The sequence below is a fragment of the Macadamia integrifolia genome, chromosome 7 (assembly GCF_013358625.1).
Source record: "Macadamia integrifolia cultivar HAES 741 chromosome 7, SCU_Mint_v3, whole genome shotgun sequence".
NCBI classification, from domain to species: Eukaryota; Viridiplantae; Streptophyta; class Magnoliopsida; order Proteales; family Proteaceae; genus Macadamia; species Macadamia integrifolia.
The window spans coordinates 34,557,053-34,580,311 of NC_056563.1; the positions used below are offsets into that span (position 1 = coordinate 34,557,053).

At 38.3% G+C, this 23,259-nt stretch overlaps 1 protein-coding gene across 2 annotated transcripts in view; it reads left to right on the forward strand.

Annotated features, from left to right (window-relative positions):
- LOC122084097 (apoptosis inhibitor 5-like protein API5) overlaps positions 1-23,259 on the forward strand; it is a 44,939-nt gene that overhangs the window by 21,066 nt on the left and 614 nt on the right. For both annotated transcript variants that reach the window (XM_042652150.1, XM_042652149.1), the window contains exons 8-15: positions 6,931-6,996; positions 7,079-7,144; positions 7,517-7,627; positions 8,097-8,186; positions 8,278-8,384; positions 22,783-22,897; positions 22,980-23,045; positions 23,132-23,235. In XM_042652150.1, the coding sequence (XP_042508084.1) occupies positions 6,931-6,996; positions 7,079-7,144; positions 7,517-7,627; positions 8,097-8,186; positions 8,278-8,384; positions 22,783-22,897; positions 22,980-23,045; positions 23,132-23,235 (725 nt within the window). The remainder of the gene's footprint in view (positions 1-6,930; positions 6,997-7,078; positions 7,145-7,516; positions 7,628-8,096; positions 8,187-8,277; positions 8,385-22,782; positions 22,898-22,979; positions 23,046-23,131; positions 23,236-23,259) is intronic.

The window sequence follows — 23,259 nt, forward strand, 5'->3', positions numbered from 1 at the left end:
ATCCACTATATTTTTATTCCTGTCGAAGAGGAATGAAGGTCACCGCTGCCAGAGCAAACTCACCTCTATCGAAGCAAAATGGTCACCTGGATCAGTGGTTCTTCCTTGTTCCTTGATTCCTTCTCAAAGCCCTTTCTTAAATCCCTTAACAAAATCCAAACCTTGTTTGTGAATCGTGTTTTTGTTTTGTTTGTTTTGGTTATTTTTGGTGGAGTAAAACTGATCCCATACATCTCAAGTGTTAACAAAACCATACACTTACCAATAAAAAAATCTATATTTGGAATCTTCATCAAGTAATTTTAAAATGTGTTTAAAAAAAAAAAAAAAAAAAAAAAAAAACCCATAAGGCGCCACTTCACATAAGGCGGAGCACTACCTTACCATCTCTAGACCGCATCAGCGCTAAGGTGCTGGTAAGGTGACGCCTTAAAAACTATGGATGGATGTGTGGCAAAACTAGGAGAGACAAAGGAATGACCACATTAGAGCTGAGTTGGGTGTAGCCTTGATATGTGATAAGCTACAAGAAAGTCTTTTGAGGTGGCATGGCCATGTTCAATGAAAGCCTTCGGATGCTTTAGTTCAGAGGAGTGATTTGATTCAGATTGAAAGATCTAAAAAAAGTGTCAGGAATAGGCCTAAAGTAACCCTAGGAGTGGTGGTGAGGAAAGACATGCATAGCCTGGGCCTTCTACAATGTATGGCCTTGAATAGAGCTGATTGGAGGGCAAGGATCCATGTAGCCGATCCCATTTAGTTGGAATAAGGCTTTGTTGCTGTTGTTGAAGATTATCTAAACTCAGAAGTTTTAGAGTCGGTACCTATGCAAAAGTGGCAACTTTAGGCTGTCTTGTTTTTTCCAAGCAGTCTTGTGATTTCATTGCCCGAAATGTTTGGTCTAGGTCTTCTCCTCTGGGAGCTGAATTCTAGATCAGCCTCTTTTTCTATATCATTTGAAGGAAAGGAGGCCCCTCATGAACAGATTCTGACGAGTTTCCATGTGGAAGGTTTTCACACCTCTTCCTCAGTTGTATCTTCTAAGATAAACTGACTACTTTGGTCTTATGTTTTTGTGGAGGCCTTTAGGTGCTGCGGGTCTTGCTGAGGAATGTACTGCTATTTGATAGCTGGGCTGACATCACCCTCAGCTATTGTGGACATTCTCTGGGAAATAATCTCATTTGCAAGCTGCCGGAGGATGAGGAATGGATATTTGATGATAAAGTGAGATCAACTCTGAAGATTTGTAAATTTGGTGGATCACTGGTCATGGATGTGCCGAGAATTGCCAGAAATCATTCAAGCAGAATGTGGGGCAGTTCATAGGATAATTCTTTGGGAAGAGATGTAAAATGAATGATATCTCACACTTTTTACGAACGTATGAACATCATACTGACAGATTGGGTCATACTAGGGACAAGCTTTTCCCTTTCATATTTATTTTTTATTGCTTGAAGAAATTGGATGTGCCGAGAATTTTGAGAATCATTCAATTAGAATTTAGGGCAATAATTCCTTGGGAAGAGATACAAAGTGTGAATCATGTGTCGCACTTTTTAGAAACATCATACTGACAGTCAGGGTGATACTCTGGAAAATATTTTCCTTTTCTTATTTATTTTTGTTGCTTGAATAAATTTTTAAAAAAGGGACCAGGAGAATTGTTTCTTAGTGTTGGTATTATTTTGGCATAATTTTGTCCCCAGGTTTTACCGTAATCTACATGGATAAAATCCCCAAAACAGGGCATGTTTCTGACACTTCTATTTCTCACTATTAGCTGATAGTTTCAAAATTTGACCAAAACCTTATCTTGCTTATGGTTCCTAGCATCTTAGACTTTTTGTGGTTATCTTTTAAGCAGGGTTTTAAGTATCTGTATTTGTATCTGTGGGTATTGATATGATACTAATTTTTTTGAAAAAAAATTGTATTGATCGATATGGATTGATACAGTCTGATTTGGGACTGATATGGTCTGATATGTGACCGATACAGTCCTTTAAACCTACAAAACAGAAACTGTAAGTGAGATGTGAACCTGAAAGCAACCGACGGCCTTGAAAACTTGTTTTTCTCTTCAATATGAGTTGGAGGAAATCATCTAACATAAAAATCGACTCTAATTTTCACCATTTTAACAAGTTTTTGGGATTTACAATTTTTAAATCACAGTCGAAATAGATTTGGGCGAAAAAGTGGCAAGTTGCAGATCTCTTTACGTTTTTGGTGTTCAAATATCTTTTTCCTTGATTTTTTTTCTCTGTTATGCATCTCTAGATTAGGTAAGAAGTGACTCAAATTTTTGCATACTTACTTGTTGCATAATAAGTTATTTATGCTTCAAAACTAATTTTATATGTATCATAAGTGCATCCATGCATTTCTTGACTCTTTTCATGTGTATCTTGCATCTCTCTGATATGATATGTCTCTTAAAAAAAACTATGAATCTATAATACGATATTCAATACCCATACTTCAATCCTTGCATTTAAGATCTATTTTTCTTAAATACCCCTGCTTTTATATCAAGTTTTCTATCTAATGTCATGTGATCAATAATGCGGGGCCGGCGGGCCCTAAGAAGAACAAACCCGAATGGATGTGGGCCCACTTAAATATTCGACGGCACAACCCAAAAATTGGATGGCAGAATTGTAAATATTAGGACTCTTGTAATAGGGTGGCAGACTTGTAAATAAAAGGAATCTTAATGGGTAAATGGAGGTTCAATCAAATGATGGGATACAGTGGGAATTAGGAATTATTGTGAAGGGGTAAATGAGGAAGGAAAATAGAAAGAATGGATAATGGGGGTTAAAGTCGAAAAGGTGAGGGCAATATGGGAATAAAGGGTTAATTTATTAAATAAGCAAAACAAGCCCACGATTCTTGTTGGGGACCGTCTTCTTCAACCTTCAGCTCAAACCAGAGGCAGAGGGACAAGGAGCCTTCGACGGGAAGATCAGCTTCGGTATTAGCCGATTGGAACTGAAATTTCAGGCATAAAATCAACATCCAGGGCCTACCGATTCCACACGCAGCACCAAGAATAAGCATAAGATGGAGAACAAAAGTTCTGCTACTCAGATCTAGGCGGTAGTTTCAGGTAGCCTGCGTTGCAGATTTTGTTTCTCACAATAGAATTAGATCTAAGGCAAGAAACTGTAAAGGTTTGGTCGCCCAGTGAGGGGTTATCTACGGTTAAAATCTTAGGTCAAATAGACTATTCACAAGAGAGAAAAACCAGTTTCAATGGACTGCTGGAACAGAGCAGAAAATCAGAAAAGGAAGAGAAAAGAAGAAGACGAAGAAAAGAAGAAGAAGAAGAGAGGGGGAAGGAGACAGCCACGCAGGGGGGGAGGGAAGTTTCACAATCACTCTTTTCTTTTTCTTCCATAATCACTGTTTCATACCTTGGTTACATGTCCAATATATAATAAAATAAAATTAAAAACCTTCTACCTAAAAATCAAAAACTAAGATAGAAATAAAATCTTCCACACCTAAGTTAACAAAATAAAGAAACAACTAAGGACTCAAATAGGAAACAAATATTCTCAAATAAAAAATAAAATCCTAAATATTCTATTAAACTTGGAATCCAAATTAGTAACTTGGAACCAAAATTGGATATGGGTCTTGGTCCGGGTTCTGGAGCAGGCTTGGGTCGATCCATCGGAGTGTTGCTACATCAATCAACGACGACGATAAAAGTTCTCTCTCTCTCTCTCTCTCTCTCTCTCTCTCGTGTTTGTGTCTGCGCTGAAGAGTAAAATCCCCACGAAAAAAAGGGTCATTGCTTTGATCAGCAAGTGGATATAAGCTGATCTCAAGTGGGATTACCATTGTATCCGTTTCCTCTTCAGGAATGTGAACGCTGAAAACTAGCAAGGTTCTCCGCCATGATTTCTGAAATCTTGAAAACGAAAACCTAGGCTTGGAACTCCTCTTGCATGATTCCTGACCCTGTGAAACACCCCCCGACACCCCCCTCCTCACCAAAAAAAAAAAAAAAAAAACCTATGATGAAAATAGAAAAAAATTCAGAAGAAAATCAGTTAGGTCGGAAATTCTTCCCCCACGATTCTTGGACTGCAAATCTCAGCATGAAGGCTTGTAGTCATAGTGGTCTTAATCTCATCTTGAAGATCAGAGGTTCTCAGTTTTGGTTGGTTCGCAGTCTCTCCTGTGTCGGCATTGGTTTCCATCTTTGACTTACAGTCGTTGGTGGATAAGAAAATTCTTACCCGATTTGGAGAGTTGGTGTATATATTTTGGAAAGGGCAAAAGTTGACGGAGGTTTAAGGGCATTGCGTCCCTACTTAAATCAGGGGAAAATGAATCCTTCCTCTTTTACCTTTTTCTCCCTTTTAACAAAAATGTCCCCATTTTCTTCTCATTTTCCTCCTCCCTTCCTCTGTTGTGGAACTGTCTGCCAAGCTCTCTGATGGACCTGTTGAAAGCCATAGACAAAGACACAACTGGGCATGGTCTGGAGCTCATTTTAGTGCCTTAGACACCCATTGAAGAAGACGGTGTTTTTGAGGTTGATGCTGAACTGAGATACGCCATACGGCAGCCTGGAAATGCACCCTAGTTGGGGAAGTGCTCAGCAGTGAGCTGTTCACTGGCAGACTGTGCAGGATATCAGTTGGGGGGCAACGTCAGAATGGTTGTGACACAGGAAAAATAGGCTTTGAAGGTTGAGAACCTTGACGTGAAGGGGGTTTTGGTAAATAATTTTGAAACGTCAAATGGGTTCTAGAAAAAAATTGGTCAGCCTCCTAGGTTATCTTTTGGCTTTTATTCATATGGATCACAGTGTTAAAACCCCCCCCCTTTTTTCTTTTCTTCCAAGGTTGTCAAATCACCTAGGTGATAGACCTGCTGGTTGCCTAGGTGTTGCCCAGGAACTTTACTGGATAAATTTGACCCATTCTTGATCACTTCTGCGGTTAGTTTATATCATAAATAACACTGATAAGACACAAAATAACCCATACTCAATAAAATATGTTGGTTTCTTTAATTTCTTATCTCAATAGGGTAGATCATGTGGCTTGTGTACTGCAGGATGTGGGATGAAGTCTTTCAGACAGAAAAACAGAAATCGGTCACCCCAAAACCAAATTAAACGTAGAAAATCACCAAACAGAAAGTTAAAGTGAACTTACAAAGCATAGTTCACTTTCACAAAATGCATGATATGCAAATCAGGACTATAAAATCTTATTCGTATCTTTTCTCTTTGTGCAGCATTAAGTCTATCCAAAAATAATTCTAAGGTGCCCAGACTTACAGTCAGATTGCAAATATCGAGTCATTTACTTATTTTAAGTACATAAAGAACAAAAAGCATAGTAGCACTTGTCCAAAATATAAACTAGTATGTCCACTATTTTCATCTTCATGTGGAGTGAACACTAAGGGCCCGTTTGATAACGTTTCAAGAAGCGCGTTCTGTGTCCAGAAACGGCAGAAACGGAACAAAAAGCGTTTGATAATACTGTTTCGTTTCACTTGTTTTCAGAAATAGAAATTGAAATTTCTACCTATTTATTGTTTATGAAACAACCCAGGCGAAACAAGTTTCGCCGTTTCTGGAAACGACTCGTGGTCATTCTTTTCACTAGTTACTATCAAAGTTTTCAAGGCGGTAAGGCGACGGAGGCGTTTGAGGGTCTTTCGGAGCGCCTTAGCGATAAGGCAGGCATAGAGCGTCGCCTTATTGACTAAAGCGTTCTTGTGTAATTCTCTTATAAAACCAATCTTTTTTGTTCAAATCCTAGTTGAATCCTATTACTCATATGTTAAATAAATATTAAAGGTTCATATTCATACCAACGTAAGATATTCATCAAGAAAACAAATCAATAAAGTGAATAAACTAAGTTCATCTTCATCAATCATCAATCATCATAACATATTAACATATAATATAAATACATAATTATGAAACAAAATTATAAATATAAAGAAAAGAAGACATAAAAAATACAAGTATTAATTATACTTACCTCTATGATGCCAAAATGAGTGCCTAAGCCCTAAGGTCATCCACTATATTTCTACTCCTGTTAAAGAAGAATAAAGCTCACCGCTGCCGGAGCAAAATGGTCGCCTAGATCAGTGGTTCTTCCTTGTTCCTTTATTCATTCTCAAAGCCCTTTCTTAAAACCCTTGACAAAATCCAAACCCTATTTGTGAATTGTGTTTTTGTTTTGTTTGTTTTGGTTATTTTTGGTGGAGTAAAGTTGATCCCATACATCTTAAGTGTTAACAAAATCATACACCTACCAATAAAAAATCTATATTTGAAATCTTCATCAAGTAATTTTAAAATGTATTAAAAAAAAAAACCCCCCCATAAGGCTCCACTTCACGTAAGGCGGAGCACTGCCTTACCATCTCTAGGCCGCATCAGCGCCAAGGCGCTGGTAAGGCGACGCCTTAGCAGCGCCTTAAAAACTATGGTTACTATCGACTTCCAGAAACATGACTATCAAACACCTTCAATTCTGTTTCTGTTTCTAGAAATGGAAATTTATTTTTCTGCCATTTCTTGAAACAGAAACGGCAGAAACATTATCAAACGGGCCCTAACTTCGTTTCTAATAGTTATATTCAGTTTGGGTCAATAGGTGGTTTGCCAGCCAAAAATAGAGCCTAGGTGCATGCCATTAAATTGCCTAGGCAAGGCTTGCCTGGACAACATTGTTAATTTCTTCACCACCATGCCCCCACCACCCACCCCCCAAAAAAAAAAAAAAAAAAAAAAAGAGAAAAAAAGACAAATTCACAGAATAACACAATAACTCATTGACCATGCTAGCTTTTAAATATATATATATATATATATATATTTTTTTTGTAACTTGCTAACTTTTAAATTATGATGCTGTTATCTTGATACTGCAGGTTTCAGATGTTGATCATATTGACAGATTGATTTCCTGCCTCTACATGGCTCTTCCATTCTTTATGGTACGGACTTGATTGTCAAGGACTCTTCACCCAATTTTGATAATTATTAGATTTTTTAGTTCACTAAATTTTATTTTTCCAGAGGGGTGCATCAAATAGCAAGTTCCTTAACTATGTGAACAAGCACATCATACCTGTTCTTGACAAGGTAATATTCTGAGTTTCTGTCTGTTGGTATTATGAACCATGAGAGTTTGTTTTTACATTTTTTTCTGTATGAAAGCATCTAAATGCGTACATAATTGTAGTTTTCAAGGCGTCCAAGCGCCTTGGTCACCTTGTTGGTTTTTCCTTGCGTCGAGGCCCCCTCCAATGCCTTGAGTTGCCTAGACACCATGACAACTATGTACATAAATTTTTTATTTTTTTTTGATAAGTACAAGCTCTTAATTGTTTTTGGTATTAAGAACCGTTGGATTTCACTTCTAGGTTTTTGTGGCACTTCTCTCTTTCTCTCTAATGCTTTGGGTTTTAATATTGTAGTTAGTTAATTTTGTCTTATGATGCTTTCCCTTGCCAGCTTCCTGAAGAAAGAAAACTTGACTTGCTCAAGAACCTTGCAGAAAGTTCACCTTATACGTCACCACAGGATTCCCGTCAGCTTCTTCCTTCTATTGTTCAGCTTTTAAAGGTACCTTTTTTGTTTTTTTTTGTTTTGTTTTTTTGTTTTTTTTGTAGACAATGTTTTTAGTGCTATGGAGATTTGATTTGGTAATATGAGTTGGCTAGTAAGCAGAACTGCCTGTTATGTTCCCTCCCCCCACCCCCCCCCCAAAAAAAAAAAAGAAAACAGAAAATTTTTCTCTCCTTTTACACTTACTTTTCTTCTTGGCTTGGTTCAGATCAATAATCCATGTAGCTGGCCCCATTGAGTTGGGATAAGGCTGAGTTGTTGAAGTTTTTGCAGATTGTTAATGTTTATGCCATCTTTCATAATTACTTTTTACCTGTCCTCCATATTGACTCTTGTAATGATAGTTTTATGATCCGAGTCTGCAACTTTCACCACATTTCATATCTTAATTACTTTGTGCTTTCTGATCGAAATAATTGAAGCTGTCCTTGTCTTATTATTTTCCCCTGCTGATTTATTTCCCCAGAAATACATGCCTCGGAGAAAGGCTGGAGAGGAGATGAACTTTACTTATGTCGAATGCTTGTTATACACATTTCACCATTTAGCTCATAAGGTGATTGAACTTCTAAGGTCTCATTTTCTTGGTTGAATTACTTTTTGGTCCATTTTTTCGGATTGATGCTTATTAATCCATGCTTTTGCAGACTCCTAATGCCACCAATAGTCTCTGTGGTTATAAGATAGTGACTGGTCAGCCATCAGATAGGCTTGGAGAAGATTTTTCGGAGTGCTACAAAGATTTCACTGAGAGGTACCATTTTTCTTTTGAAGTTCCGCTCATATCTCAATTTAAATGAAAATATTCATGTGCCTATTCACTGGTTCTCTATTTCCATTAAGTGAATATTCTTCTTGATAGCAAGAGGGGATAGAAGATGATGCCTGTTTGACCGTTTCTCGAACACATTATTAAATGAATGTAAGGATTGTAAAAAGTTATACTAGGGTAGAACCTAACCACTCAATATAGATTACTGGTCATGGATATGTGTCTCATTACTACGAATCGTAAGAAATGTGACCTTATTTGCCCTAGGATAATGTGGTGGTGCTTAAAAGGATATCTTGAACTCATTTAAATTGGTCAAACAAGGTATGTGGGACTTTGATGGAGACACTAATGCAACGTGGAATGAGATGACTGATTGTATTAAGGAGGTTGTTAAAGATGTCCTAGGTGAATAGGAAACATCATTCCTCTAGGGAGACTTGGTGGTGGAATGTTGAGGTTCAAGCAGCCATTAAGGCTAAGAAAGCTAGTCTTAAGACATCATGCAGATGCATATCCATGGTTGGATCATCTTGGGTCGATATGGAAACCTGGTGCAAGGCGGACCAAGTCCAAACCTGGTTTTATGGTTCAATAGGGCTGTCTAGGATATTTTGTAATTTGAAGTTTGTTTAATTAATTCCTTATTGGTGTTAGCTATGTAGGATTGAGAGTACAAATTAGCTTAGAACTCTATTTATAGTCTTAGAGTTTAATTCCATTATAGGTTTAGTGTCTAGTTTGGAGTCTTCTATTTATTCTTTAAATACAAGCTTGTAATCAATGTTTGATGGATTTGAATGAATGGATTTTGGTTATATGCTGCTGTGAGAGCCGTAATGTTTGGTTCCACTGGTGCTGTCTTCTCTTTCTCCCGGCTCGATTCTTCTCCTCTTTATGTTCTTCTCTTAGATTTGATTCCTCTCCTTACATTCTTTCTGTGCTTCCTCTTCTTTTCTTTTGTCATTACCTTCATTAGAGACACTATTCTGGTGTGGGTTTTGGAGACCATGAGTGGAATCGATCTCTCTTTATTTCTTATTTTCTTTGGTCTCAATCCCGTTACATGCTGCTAACCCAAGTGTGATGCGGATTTGGGTTCCAAGAACAGGAATCGGATTGCTTAGGGCCCACAAGAATGACAAAATACCTCAATCTAATGGTTGAGTGTCAATCTTGTAATTTCTAATACAATTTAAAGCCTTTTAGAGAGAAATAAGTGAATAGGGACAGATCTGGAATTAATCCCAAAGAAAAGCTCAGTTCTGAAAATTAATTTGATGAAGGGGTTAAGATGAAATAGAATTTCAGAACTAGGGGCCTTGAAAGAATATCAGGAAAAGGGTTGAGATGCAATATAAAGAAAATGTCTTCTTCTACCTTTGGTGTAACGTTGAAGAACAGAACACGATGGAAAAAAAAAAAATTAGCGGCAGCCTCTTGAGAGAAAATCGTCACCAGGCTTCGGTTTGCCCTGAAATTTCAAACGTGGGCTACCAACCCTGTGACCTCTTGATTCCGGCAGATAGGGACCTCAATCAGCAAGCAACGAGGATCAAAAGCACCTGCAACGAGGATCTGGCGCAGGGAATAGAACCAGGTCTGACCCTGGCTTCGATTCTCAGCTTCAACTGGGACCAAGTTTCTAGGGTTTCAGTCGCCCTTAAGTACAGAACAGCCACACCAAGTTTCAAGAAGAGAGGAAAAGGATCTGATGATCTCTAAAGAGCTGCAACAACCGCCCAGAACAGGGGCTGGGAGAAAAACCAGTATGAAGAAGGAGAAGATAAGGGAAAACCAGAATAATAGAGAGGAAAAAAGGAAGAATATCAGATAAGAAAACTACCCATAGCAGTCATCGATTCAAACCAAAACATAATTTTTCCGATTCATTCAATTCAATCTCTCAGTTGAGTTACCTATTTAAAGACTGAAAACAGACATACTTTCCTATTTAAAACAAATATTGCATTTAATGAAATAGAAATAAAATTCTCACTTAATTAAAAATCTACCATACTAATTCTAACTCTAAAAATGGAAAGTAAATAAAAGATATTCTAAATCCATAGCCAAACTTCATCAAAGTGCAGGTTCGGTTTTCTGCCCAAGTAAATTGTTTTGATCTTCATTGATAATACCCTTTTCACCGTGAGTTTTTGTGTGAAGGTCGTACTCTCAATGGTCACCTAGTATAGTTTGAGCTCATAAGTGGTTGCCTTGACAAAGAAACAAATCAACGTTGGGGTCTGTTTCGGAAACATCGGCAATCCCAGTTCCAGTCATTAAATAGTACTCCGTTGTTTGTTATTTGGGGTGATTGTTGAACCTAGTCAATAGGCCTAAGAGACATGAATCATCACCTGAAATTTCAGGTGTATTGGAATTCTGTTGGGAGAGTTCTCTCATTCAATTATGACTTGGGTCTTTCTGCCCTTGCTGGTTATCGTGAGGTTGAAGACAACCCAGTATTCCAAATTATGAAAAAAGTAAAAAGGTATATTCTCCCTGATTTACCAATAAGGCCTTAACTTCTAAAGTGATTCTGTTTTATTCCTTGTCCTTACTTCCAGAAATACCATCATCTTTGAACATTTATTTCATTAAGTCCTTATCCTGTTTGTTATACGAAAAGGGGCTTTACATTATTCATAATGTTCACTATTTTGCCACTACGCTCTTGAATTGAGTCCCCTCTTACCTGGGTGGGCCCACAATGATTCCAAATAGGGTTTCCGGACCCCAGGACAAGGAATAAGGGTGTAGAGGATGCTAAGAAAATTGTGGGAAAAGCAAGGGTGAAGAAATACAAAATTTTTATAAAAATTTGAGTGCAAAGGAAGGGGAAAATACTACCTATAAGATAACTAAAATGAGGGAAAAGAAGAGTAAAGTTTTCGACCATGTTAGATGTATTCAAAGTGAAGATTGTAAGTACTAATAAGGGATGGGGACATTAAGGAGAGATGAAAAGCATATTTCTACAAGTTACTAAAAGAAGACATTTCGGGTAGTAGTGTCCTAGAAGGTTGCATGTTATAGATATTTATGAAAGATTAAGGTGCCCGAAATAAAAGAAGCTGTAAAGAGGATTAAAGTAGGCAAGACCAAGGTTCTAAAACTCGGGAACGGTCATGAGATTGGTCAAGGCCGATACCGATCCAAAGCGGCCTGGATTGGATCGAATCAAATAGATCTACCCATATATATATATTTTTTTTTTAAATTCAGTTTTTATTATGATTTTACACTTGGACCATACATGTGTATCGGACTATCGGTCAGGATTAGTGATTGGTCTAGGCCGATATTGATCGATCCAATCTGAGTTGTAGAACCATGGGCAAGACACTAGGTCCACATGGGTGAGGTCCCAAAAGAAGTGTGAAAAAACATAGGACTTTGTGGTTTTTCTTGGTTAACCAAGTTGTTTAGTAAGATTACGAATAGAAGATGATGCAGATACAAACCCATGGAGCAATCCATACCCATCTGGGTATCCAGACATAGATGAACCAAATCCATATTTGAGTCTTGGATTTAGTAGGATTTTAGAAGTCTAATTTATTTGGGAGAATAGCATATTTACTTTATTTTAGGAAGTTGAGTACGTAGTTGTTAGAGTCGGTTTAGAGCTTGTTTCCTTTTGTGAATTGCTTCCTATTGTAGGCTAGCTTCTATTTGAGTTGGTTTCTAATTCTATCTTTTTATTTTCCCCATATATTGGTTATAATTGACAGACAAAAGGAGAGTATAAAAAGATGAATTGAGTTGAGTGTGTGTGAATCCTACGGGCGTGTGTGCAATTCTCCTCCCCCCCCTCCTTTTCTTAGTGCTATTTCTCCCTTTGCCTTACAACTCTGAGACCCATCTCAGGGATTTCTTCCCTTTCCCACCGGTCCTCCATCAACTTGGAATTAGAGCCGAAGGATCCCATTCCTTCCTTTCCATCTCTCTTCTTCCCTCCCTAGTCTTCTCTTTTCTTATGCAGAGAAGTCCCACCGCAACCCTCCATTCCCTCCAACCCCATCGGACCTCACTCCTGTGACTCTTCGAGCAAACCCGTCACTTGCCGTTATCCCATTCCACCCGTTCAGAACGAAACCAACCCAACCTAACTCATTTTTTTAAAAACTGAAACCAACCCCAAACCCACCTTGTGACTCTTCAATCAAGCCCTTTTCCCCCTCCTAGGTTTCTGCTAGCAGCACCCAAAAAAAAAAAGGGGAGAGAGAGAGCCATATCTTGTTCAGCCTCCCGTCGAGAATCTCTGTTGTTTTCGTGTCCAAGGTGAAGACGACCTCAACCTTCGGCGCTGGTTTGAACTCTATTCCTTGTCGGAGTCGAACTTGAACTCCTATTTCGCCGCCGACCTCCTTCGACTCCATCATTGGCTCCTCCTATCTTGCCGCTGTTCATATATTCAGCGAAGGAAACTCATGTCTCCCTTGATAAGTCCCCTCTCACCTCACGATTCCTTTTTATTTCCTTCTAATTATTTTTTATTGATTTTCCAGTATTGTCCCTCTAATCTCCTCTTATCCCTAGTTATCCTTCTTTTCCGCTTCATTCCAATTCCTAAGTATACCCCTTAAGAGCATGCGTGCTATTCCTTTGGGTTTAAATTGAACTCAACATATTTACTACCTTGCCACCCACTTAAGACTTCAACTTAATTACAATTTTGCCACTCTATCCTACACATCCACATAGTTACTGTCTTGCCATAGTGGGTCCACAGTTAATCCAAAGAGCAAACTTGGCTGATGGATCTAAATCTTTTATTGGATATTCGTCAACAAATGCAAATTGATAGGAGAGAAGCTTGCTGAGATTCAACGATACTGCAAGGACATCAAAACCCAAACACTGGTCACATTTGATTGCATACGCATTACATTCAACTATGTGATCTTGGCCATTGAGCAACAAGTGAACGAGCCAGAAGATGAGTCACCAATGTTGGAAGCTTAATGTAGACTAGGGTAGGGTTCTAACCAAGTCTCAACTGCAGGAATTTTTAAACAAAGAACAACCATTCAACCTCCAAATATATAAACCACAAAATACTAACAAGACCGAAATAGCTAAACAAGGATCAGCCCTATTGATATTAATAATTCAGCAATTCAGTAGCTGAATAATAACCAGGAAATCAGGGACAGAATTATAGGAAAACAGAGATCAAATAATGCACCAACAATCAGAACAGTTGAACCAAAATTCTAGGCAGAAACTTCAACTCAATACAGTCGGCCAGTCTAGGGAGAATTCCTATAACTCACAATCCTCTGGTTTGATGGACTCCAAAACAGGGTCGAACCATCCATTCAACAGGGGTAACAGTTGACCAAATTAGTAAGGCCATCAGGTGGCTGGTTGGCCTGAACAGTGAAGGTCGGTGTAGAAGAAATCTGGAGATTTCAAAACCAGAAGTAAGAGGAGACCAGACATCCTACCTGAGATGGTTGAAGAACAATATAATAAGAAGAAAAGAAAATAGCTTGAACACTTGTAACAGATCCTCCTGGGCTTCCCACCGCAAGGAGTCGAATGGATCAACACCACTCCCTTCCACTGTGATCAAACACACAACAGTCCTAGCAGAGACATAGCAACAAACTTCTTTTTTTCATTCATAAATTGTGGGGCTTAATGGGAGCCCTTTCCTTTATTTGGAATAATGGTGGGGTGATTACAAGAAATAGAAATTATCTTTTGTTTTAAAAAACTGAAATATAAAACTAAATAAAAGCAAGTCCTCTAGTTACTAAAATTAAAAATAGAAACTAGAAAAATACAAAGACTAAAATTAGAAGCTAACTTTTGACTGAAGTGAGAAACTAACTAATGGCTGAAATTAGAAACTAATTAACCCCATCAAAGCCCAACTAAAAAGGAAACTAATGAAAAAGGGAAACTAACTAGTAATCCCGTACTCAATCATAGAGCCCCCCTTTTGGACCCATAAAAGTGGCCCAATACACTCCAAACCACATGGACTGAAGGCCCAACACATATACAACACTACCCTAGGCTTATTCCTAATAAAACAAACTTATTTTGGTTATTAATCTGCATCAACTCTCCCCATCTTGAAAGAATTCGTCCTCGAATTTTGCAGTGATGAGGTGGGAACAACATGTGAATAGCAGCCGTAACCGTTCCCAAACAGAATTCAGGTTGGTTGTAGACTTTTGGAAGGTAGTTTTCAAGGTGTGGAGCTTTCTCTTCAAAGAACCATGATGGCATAACAAACTCTATATGCTCAACCTCTGAATCAATACCAACTGTGAATATCGTGTGCATAGAGTTGTCAATGTTGGTAACTTTCTCATTAAGGATTGGAACAAACTCTTCTTTCTCATCATGAATCTCAAAGACTTGTTGTGGAGTTCTTTTAATCACTACCTCATCTTCCAAAGCTTTAGTCTTGTCTACTATGCTCTCTTCAATGTAGAATCCTTCAGTGGAGTCTTCTTCTATGGTTTCAGTCACCAAGACATTACTAATCACATGAATGCCATAAGTGCCATCACCATTAATATCTTCTTGGTCATAGTCATACCTACCATCATCATCATCGTCTTCCAAGGGGTATAGATAAAGAGCTGACTCATCTTCCCCATTGGGTTCTTCAATTTCAGCCACTGCATTAACCCTCTGCTTATATGGGCAAGACTTAGCAAAGTGTCATACCTCTTGGTAATGAAAGCATTGTACCTTGTTGTTGCCTGTCATAGGTGCCTTTCCTTTATAATCAGCCCGTGGAAGAAAGGTGGCCTTTGGAGGTGCTGAACTATTAGGTTTAGTGGCTGGAAAATTCTTCGTGACCTTTCCAGCTTGATAACCAAACCTTCTACCTGTCTGTGCTATGAGCTCCTCTGCTCGTAAGGCCTTGTCAAAGCAATCTCTCACTGAGTACACATCAACAACACCAATTCCCCTGTTGATTTCAGCTCGCAATCCCAGTCGAAATCGAGATAGTAGTTGCTTCCCATTCTCCCTTATGCCTGTGCGAGAATAAAGTGCATCAAACCTGTTCATGTATTTTGCAACAGTTGTAGTCCCTTGACTAAGAGAATTCAGCTGATCTTGTATTCGAGCTTTGAAGTTACGTGGCAAATATTTGTCAAATAGTTCAAGCTTCATCTCCTCCCAAGTAGTAGTGATGCAGTTCTGGGGTAATCGGATCACTTGGGGGCCCACAATTAACAACTAAAACAGTTTTAAAGAAGTAGGGGCATTCTTGTAAATTCAGGCTCAACTCTAGCACTTAAAAGTGAGGAAAATAGATAATAGGGTCAAACTGAGATAGAAATTAAAAGAAGAGGGGTATTTTGGAATTAGTAAAGGAATGAGGAAATATTAGAACAAAAGTTTAAGAAAAGAGGGGGTTAATTGTAAATAGAACAAACTAGGTTACTTAAGAATAAAAGAAAAGTCATCTTCTACCTTTGGTCACGTTAGGGAGCAAAAAAAACAGTGGTAAGGAGAGGTTTCAGATTGATGGAGCTCCTTCAACAAGTCTCGGTTTGGGCTGATCTTCCAAACGAAGGCTACGAACCCTGTGGCCTCTTGATTCCTATAGACAGGTATCTCAAACCAGCAATTGATGAGGAGCAACTGTACCTGCAAGTTAGATTTGGTGGTGCCTACTGTTCCGGAATGGTTCCCAAATCAGCAGGACTCTACCTCAGATTCAGATGTTTGAATCGCTTTATGGCTTCCTACTACTACTCCAAGTTTCAAGCCAACAGCCTTGAGTATGAAGGAGATCGACCAACTGTGAGGTGTAGTTAACGTCGCCCAGAAAATAGAGTAGGAAAAAAAACCAGAAATAGAGATGGAATAAAGTAGTAGAAGAGTGGAAGGGGAGAGATTATTAGAAAGGGAAAAAAGAAAGAAGAAGAAAGTTTAGGGAGGGGAAGAGGGAGACGCAAGGTTGACGGCAGCCATGGGAGACACCCAAAATTATCAAGTTCTAATTCTTTAAAATTTTCAATCTGTCTTTTACTAGTGAATTACATGGCTTATAAAAGAAAACTCAAAGTATTAAAATGGAAACTAATCTAAAATTAGAAACTAACTAATACCAAAAGAAATTGTTTCTAAAACCAAAAGGAATCAAATCAAAGCTAAATTTTCCCTAGACCCATCACCCTACTGCATCAAGTAGGTTCTCTACCACGGTCTTCCAACTCTTGCTCATGCGTTCTCTACCAATCACGAGCAGCCTCAACTAGCTTAGCATGAGCTAGTTTCATCTTCCGTTCCCCAGGTAAATCATAATAGTCAAAATAGTCATCCCAAACAGCTGCCCAATCATAAAACAATTGGGGGTCGTGTCTACCATCAAACTCCTTCAAATCAAGCTTGACTTTCTGTGAATCTCTTAAGTACCTCTGAGGTGTAGGACGCTCAGTCTCAAAATAACCCTTATGTGTTCTTCAAAAGTAAGTTGCTCTACAGGAACCCTTTGTGGTGCTCTCAGATTAGGGATAGATCTTTTGTTAGCTAACTGAGCAGCTATGTTCATTTGAGCTTCCACCTCAGGTGGTGTATGAGAACCACGGGTAGATTGTTGTGATTGAGTCGCCACAGTCAACAACCTTGCATTCATAACTTCTTGTTCAGTCCGCAAGACTTGCTGTTCATCTCTCATATTATGTAGCATCTCCATAATAGAAGCTAAGGTGGGAGTGTTGTTCTCAGCCATGCTCTGATACCACTTAATGTAGACTAGGGTAGGGGTCTAACCAAGTCTCAACTGTAGGAACTTCTAAACAAAGAACAACCATTCAACCTCCAAATATATAAACCACATAATACTAACAAGACCGAAATAGCTAAACAAGGATCAGCCCTATTGATCTCAATAATTCAGCAATTCAGTAGCTGAATAATAACCAGGAAATCAGGGACAGAATTATAGGAAAACAGAGATCAAATAATGCACTAACAATCAGAACAGTTGAACCAAAATTCTAGGCAGAAACTTCAGCTCAATACAATCGGCCAGACTAGGGAGAATTCCTATAACTCACAATCCTCTAGTCTGATGGACTCCAAAACAGGGTCGAACCATCCATTCAACAGGGGTAACACTCGACCAAATTAGTAAGACCATCAGGTGGCTGGTTGGCCTGAACAGTGAAGGTTGATGTAGAAGAAATCTGGAGATTTCAAAACCAGAAGTAAGAGGAGACCAGAGCTCTTACCTGAGATGGTTGAAGAACAATATAATAAGAAGAAAAGAAAATAGCTTGAAGAAGAAGAGAACACTTGTAGCAGATCCTCCCAGGCTTCCCTCCGCAAGGAGTCGAATGGATCAACACCACTCCCTTCCACTGTGATCAAACACACAACAGTCCTAGCAGAGACATAGCAGCAAGCTTCTTTTTTTCATTCGTAAATCGTGGGGCTTACTGGGAGCCCTCTCCTTTATTTATAATAATGATGGGGTGATTACAAGAAATAGAAACTACCTTTAGTTTTCAAAAATTGAAATAGGAAACTAAATAAGAGCAAGTCCTCTAGTTACTGAAATTAAAAATAGAAACTAGGAAAATACAAAGACTGAAATTAGAAACTAACTTTTGACTGAATTTAGAAACTAACTAATGGCTGAAATTAGAAACTAATTAACCCCATCAAAGCCCAACTAAAAAAGAAATTAATGAAAAAGGGAAACTAACTAGTAATCCCATACTCAATCTTAGAGCCCCTCTTTTAAACCCATGAAAGTGACCCAATACACTCCAAACCACATGGACTGAAGGCCCAATACATATACAACTAAACCCTAGGCTTATTTCTAATAAAGCAAATCTATTTTGGTTATTAATCTGCATCAAAGCTGATATGGTGTTGTTTGTAATTGAAAATCAACTTATGGAAAAATTTAAATCAATTGATCTCTTGGGAGAACCGATTGATTTTATTTTTCCAAGTCACGACTTCACCGATGAGCTTTGTGTTGTGGATTTCATAGCATTTGGTCATGGTTTCGATGGTGACTTCATATAGGCAAGGATGGATGCCGGTTAATTGGTGTTGCGATTTCTCTACAACTCTACAGAGTAAGTCAGGTTGGGTCACTCACTCCAGCACTCGTCTACCCCTGCCCTATGCTTTTGTGGACTACGGGCCAGGGGGACGTTGCTTAGTCATTCCCTCCCATGGTTAAAAAGATTCTCGTGTTCTTCAAAACTTGTGGACGAGTTTATCTCAACACCAGGGGAATTGATGCAGATACACACCCCATGGAGTGATCCATACCCATCATCTGGGTATCCAGAGAGAGATGAACTGGATCCATATTTGAGTTTTGGATCTAGTAGGATTTTAGAAGTCTAATTTATTTGGAAGAACAATATATTTACTTTATTTTATTCTGTTTATTGTATAGGAAGTTGAGTATGTAGGAGTTAGAGTCGGTTAAGAGCTTGTTTCCTTTTATGAATGCTTCCTAGTTTGGCTAGCTTCTATTTCAGTTGGTTTCTAAGTCTAATTTTATGAATGTCTCCCATATCTGTTTATCTTATTCGTTTTTGTTTTCCTCTTGATTCTCTTATATTCTCTCTCTCTCTCTCTTCCCTTCTGTTCTTCATATCAACTTCATAATTCTGAATGTTTCTAGCTGATTATTGCTTCTGAACTTCATTTCATATTATTACATTTTTTGTTCTTAGCTTGATTTCTCAGCTATAATAGGTTTTCATCTATATCATGGTAAAAACGTACAACTTTTCCCTCCTATAAATAAGAAAGACCAATCTGTGCTCTGATTTTCAAGTAATCAGATCTCTACTAATTTGAATAGATCTAAAGTCTGAACCACTCAATCTGGATCTTGGAGTGCCTCTGCATAATTAAGATTCACTGTTTGTACAATCTGAGGGTCCTGCTGATGTAACACTATGATATATAGGTTATGCTCATATTGTTGGCTCAACATAGTGACCAAGTGGTGATTCTAAGAAATTACGAAGCCATATACAGAATTTAAATTAATCTGAAAAGTAATTTTCTTGTTGGCATCGAGTGTATTGAAAGCAAAGGCTGAAGTTCAGACTCAGAATGGGAAACTTACCTCTATCGCAAGACCTGAAACAAGGAAGGATTTAGTAGAAGATCGAAGGAATATTAAGAGCAGCAATAGAGATTACTAAAACACAAAGAAGAGGACAAAAAAAATCTCTGAACATAACCATGGTAGACTGTAGTTGCCTGCTGGAATCGACTGAACAGAGAAGAAAAAGAAGAAAAGAAAATGATGAGGAGAAGAAAGGGGGATATGACTTGGCATGACCACCAAACCTATGGTTATCTTCACCATCAACCAGCTTAGGTTTCACCACCTAGGGTCTGCAACTGAGTCACCACATCATCATAATCTCACAAGAGAGCTTTTGTCTAATCACCAAAATTTTGGGCAGCAGGTGCCACCTCTTTATTTATAATAAGCAATCAACCAACTACAAAATAGTAAACCTCTTATGCGTGGGCGTTACTTGGCTGCCAAGATAATTATGATCTTTTAGAAGATTTGATGCTATTAAAAAATTAGAAACTTGCTAAAATAAAAGGACTCTTAGTTGCTACAGCTATAACTAAGAGTCTTCTACAAGAATAGAAGCTGAAACAAAATAGAAACTAAATAAAGGAGTAACGATGGAAGATTGTAGCACCTCCATGCCTAGCTGTCCTTGGAAGGGGCCCACATCAACAACTCCTAGGAACAAAACTAACAATGGCCCATGTGAGCTGGCCTAAAGCTGGCCCAAGTTATTTCCAGAACTAGAACCGAGGCGAAATTTATGAGCCTCCTTGGCCTTAGCAAAGGTCTGCTAGGCCGTCCCGTGAATATAATTTTTTTGGGGGCAAAAATAACATTGCCTGATTGCATGGCTCCTGCGCCCAGACACAGGAGCGTGCAAAATTACTGCCCCCCCCCCCATGAAATAAAAAAATCCATCCATGTTGATGCCCCTGTGTGCGTTCTCATTGGCCCCCGTCTCTGGTGCAGGGGCCACACAACCAGTCAGCGAATTCGTGCCCATTAAAGAAAAATTCTGTTCTAAAGAGGTACTTCTGTAGGAAAAGAAATGTGTTTGATAACACCAAGAAAAAGTATTTCTGCATCACAAAGGAAACAGTAATGTGTTTGGTAACACACAATAACAATAAGTACTTCAGGGACTTCTGCAAATTATTGTTAAAACAACTATGCTACTCACTTGGAATCTAAGAATGATTTGTGAAGTGTCGAGGGTAATACTGTTACACCAACCATACAGGCCACCTGGTGAGTTCATAAAATTCTAATTGGAAAAATTGTCATTCTTCACCAATATTTAATTTTTTTGTAAATATTAAACCAATTATGCTGTCCACGTGAGATGAAGTTGGATTTTCTAAGTGCATCACAAAAATGATGTTAAGACAACTAAACTGGCCATGTGGCAATTTCATAGAAATAAAAACATGCCATCTTTAACCAATATTCATTTTTTCGTAGATATTAAAATCTAATTACTTCTTCAATGCTATGTAAATAACAATGCTAGACAAGTTGAAAAGCCATAAGGAGAGCAGGGGATTTTTATCCATCTTTTCCATACGGTGGGAAGGGAGGTCGTTTCAACACATTTATCTTTTCATTCTATAATGTTATGCACATGACAAATGTCATTTGCACTCATGCTACAAGAATTCAAAAAATGAAACATAAAAAAAAAAAAATTCAATGAGCCTTGATGGATTTGAACGCTATCTCTTGGAGAATCCCCAAGTGCTCTACCAATTTGAGCTAAAGATTCACATACAAGAAAGAAAATGAGAGCAATTTTAATTGAATAAGAATATCTCCAATATGAATTCTTACTAATTTGAGATCAAGTTCTGAAAACATGAGGGGAAAAAAGGGCCAGAACTTGTTCAAGCACTTTACCCATTACAGATAATCTTCTTTGACGCAGCGTGACAGTTGATATTGAGATAAGTTAAAGACAGTGACATAGCAGAAAGGACTAATTGGATCAAAAAAGGAGGAAGGTTATCAGCTTTGAGAGGAGTTACCTATTGTGGCATTCAATTTGAACAGCTCAAATACATGCATGGGCTTGTACACATAACACACATCAGCTGCACTCATATTCACCAAAATTCACAAAAGAAATTATGTAAGATTGTCACAGAGCATTAAGGGCAGTAGAAAGAGGGGGCGGAGGTGGGATGGCGGAGCAAAAACAAAGGCACTACCAAATCGAACGATGTTAGACAGATGTTACCAACTAAACTTACACTGAAGTACTAGTTATTATATCTTACTGTAGCTAACATACAAACTAAATCAAGTTTCCTGAATTGTAAAATCTAAAATAACCCAATTCAATTTGGTTGCTGGATTTCAATGCTTGCCTAAAACTAAGTGTTGGCTGTTCGACTACTTCCACCAAATTTCTTCGATACTTCTTAATAGTTCTCAAGATAGTTCCAATATTTAAGTTTGAATGTATTTGACCCATTTGCTGAAAGTAAACCTTGAATGGTTCCCATCCCACATGCCATATGGAAAACAGGAATCACAGGGGCTTACAGTTTCCTATAATTGTTTCTTGAAAACACATGAATGTTCCTATCACTGCTCTTGAAAAGCAAATGAATGTTTCTTGATAATATGAAGAGGACAAGGGAGAAAGTCATTTAAAATTGGCAAATGCCATTTAAAATTAAACAATTTCGACCTCAATCAATAGTGACCAATTTATTAGTAGAGATATTTCCACCCAATAGGACAACGGAGAAAGTTAACATAAATATGTACTTCCAGTAGGCAATCACTTGGGTGTGGCAACTATTATGCATGCTCTTCACACCATTACATATAATATTTTTCCTTTAGTAGTGCAAGCTCTCTCCGCTCCCTTCCCTAGGATTTTAAGAATAGTATTGCAAACCTGATTTCCCATGAAACACCACTCCTGAGGACAAAAGCCAAATCTTGCTAGGTTGTTGACTGATCTGCTGTATATAATAAGTAAGCTGGATCATTCTCATCCAATATCTATCCAAACTGGTTGGTATGGACTGGTGCCAGCCAATCTTCAAAAACCATTTCCTTCATTACCTTTCTCTAACGTTCTTTTTAGAATATAGAAATACATGAGCTGCCCCACTAGAATGAACATACATGCAGGTACCTAAGACCCATATCTTTAGGAGAACCTCTTACTCTGTTCCTTTTCTTTTCCCCTCATAAATGGATTATCATTATGCTGTCTTTCATGATAGCTTCCAAACATTTGATATATGGTCTTGTAAGACCTGTCTTCCAAACATATGATATATGGTGTTACTGTTGTTGATGGTGCAGGCTGAGTAATGTGGAGGAATTAGCTAGGGCTACCATGAAGAAATTGACTCAGGGGATGGCGGAACACAGCAAGGCAATGGCAGCTGCCAAGACTGATGAAGCAAAGGCTAGCATTGTGAGTTTCTTCTTGGGAGGTTGCACTCTCTTGTGTAGCTATCTGGTTAATGTGGCTTATGATTATATCTCATTCTCTGCAGAAAATGAAAAAGCAGAATACCACAACCGGATTACGAACCTGCAATAATATACTGGCAATGACGCAGGTGAATGGAGAAAATATTTTCCTGTTGTTTTTGTATGCATGGTCCATTTCCTTGCTTGTTAATTTTCTTATTTATTTCCATTTCAGCCACTGCATTCAAAATCACCTTCATTTACTGGGGATAAGAAAATCAATTTGTCTTGGAAAGAAGCAGTGAAACCTTCAACACCTTCAACTGCTGCTGCAGCAGGGTAGGGAGAAATTTTCCGTTCTTA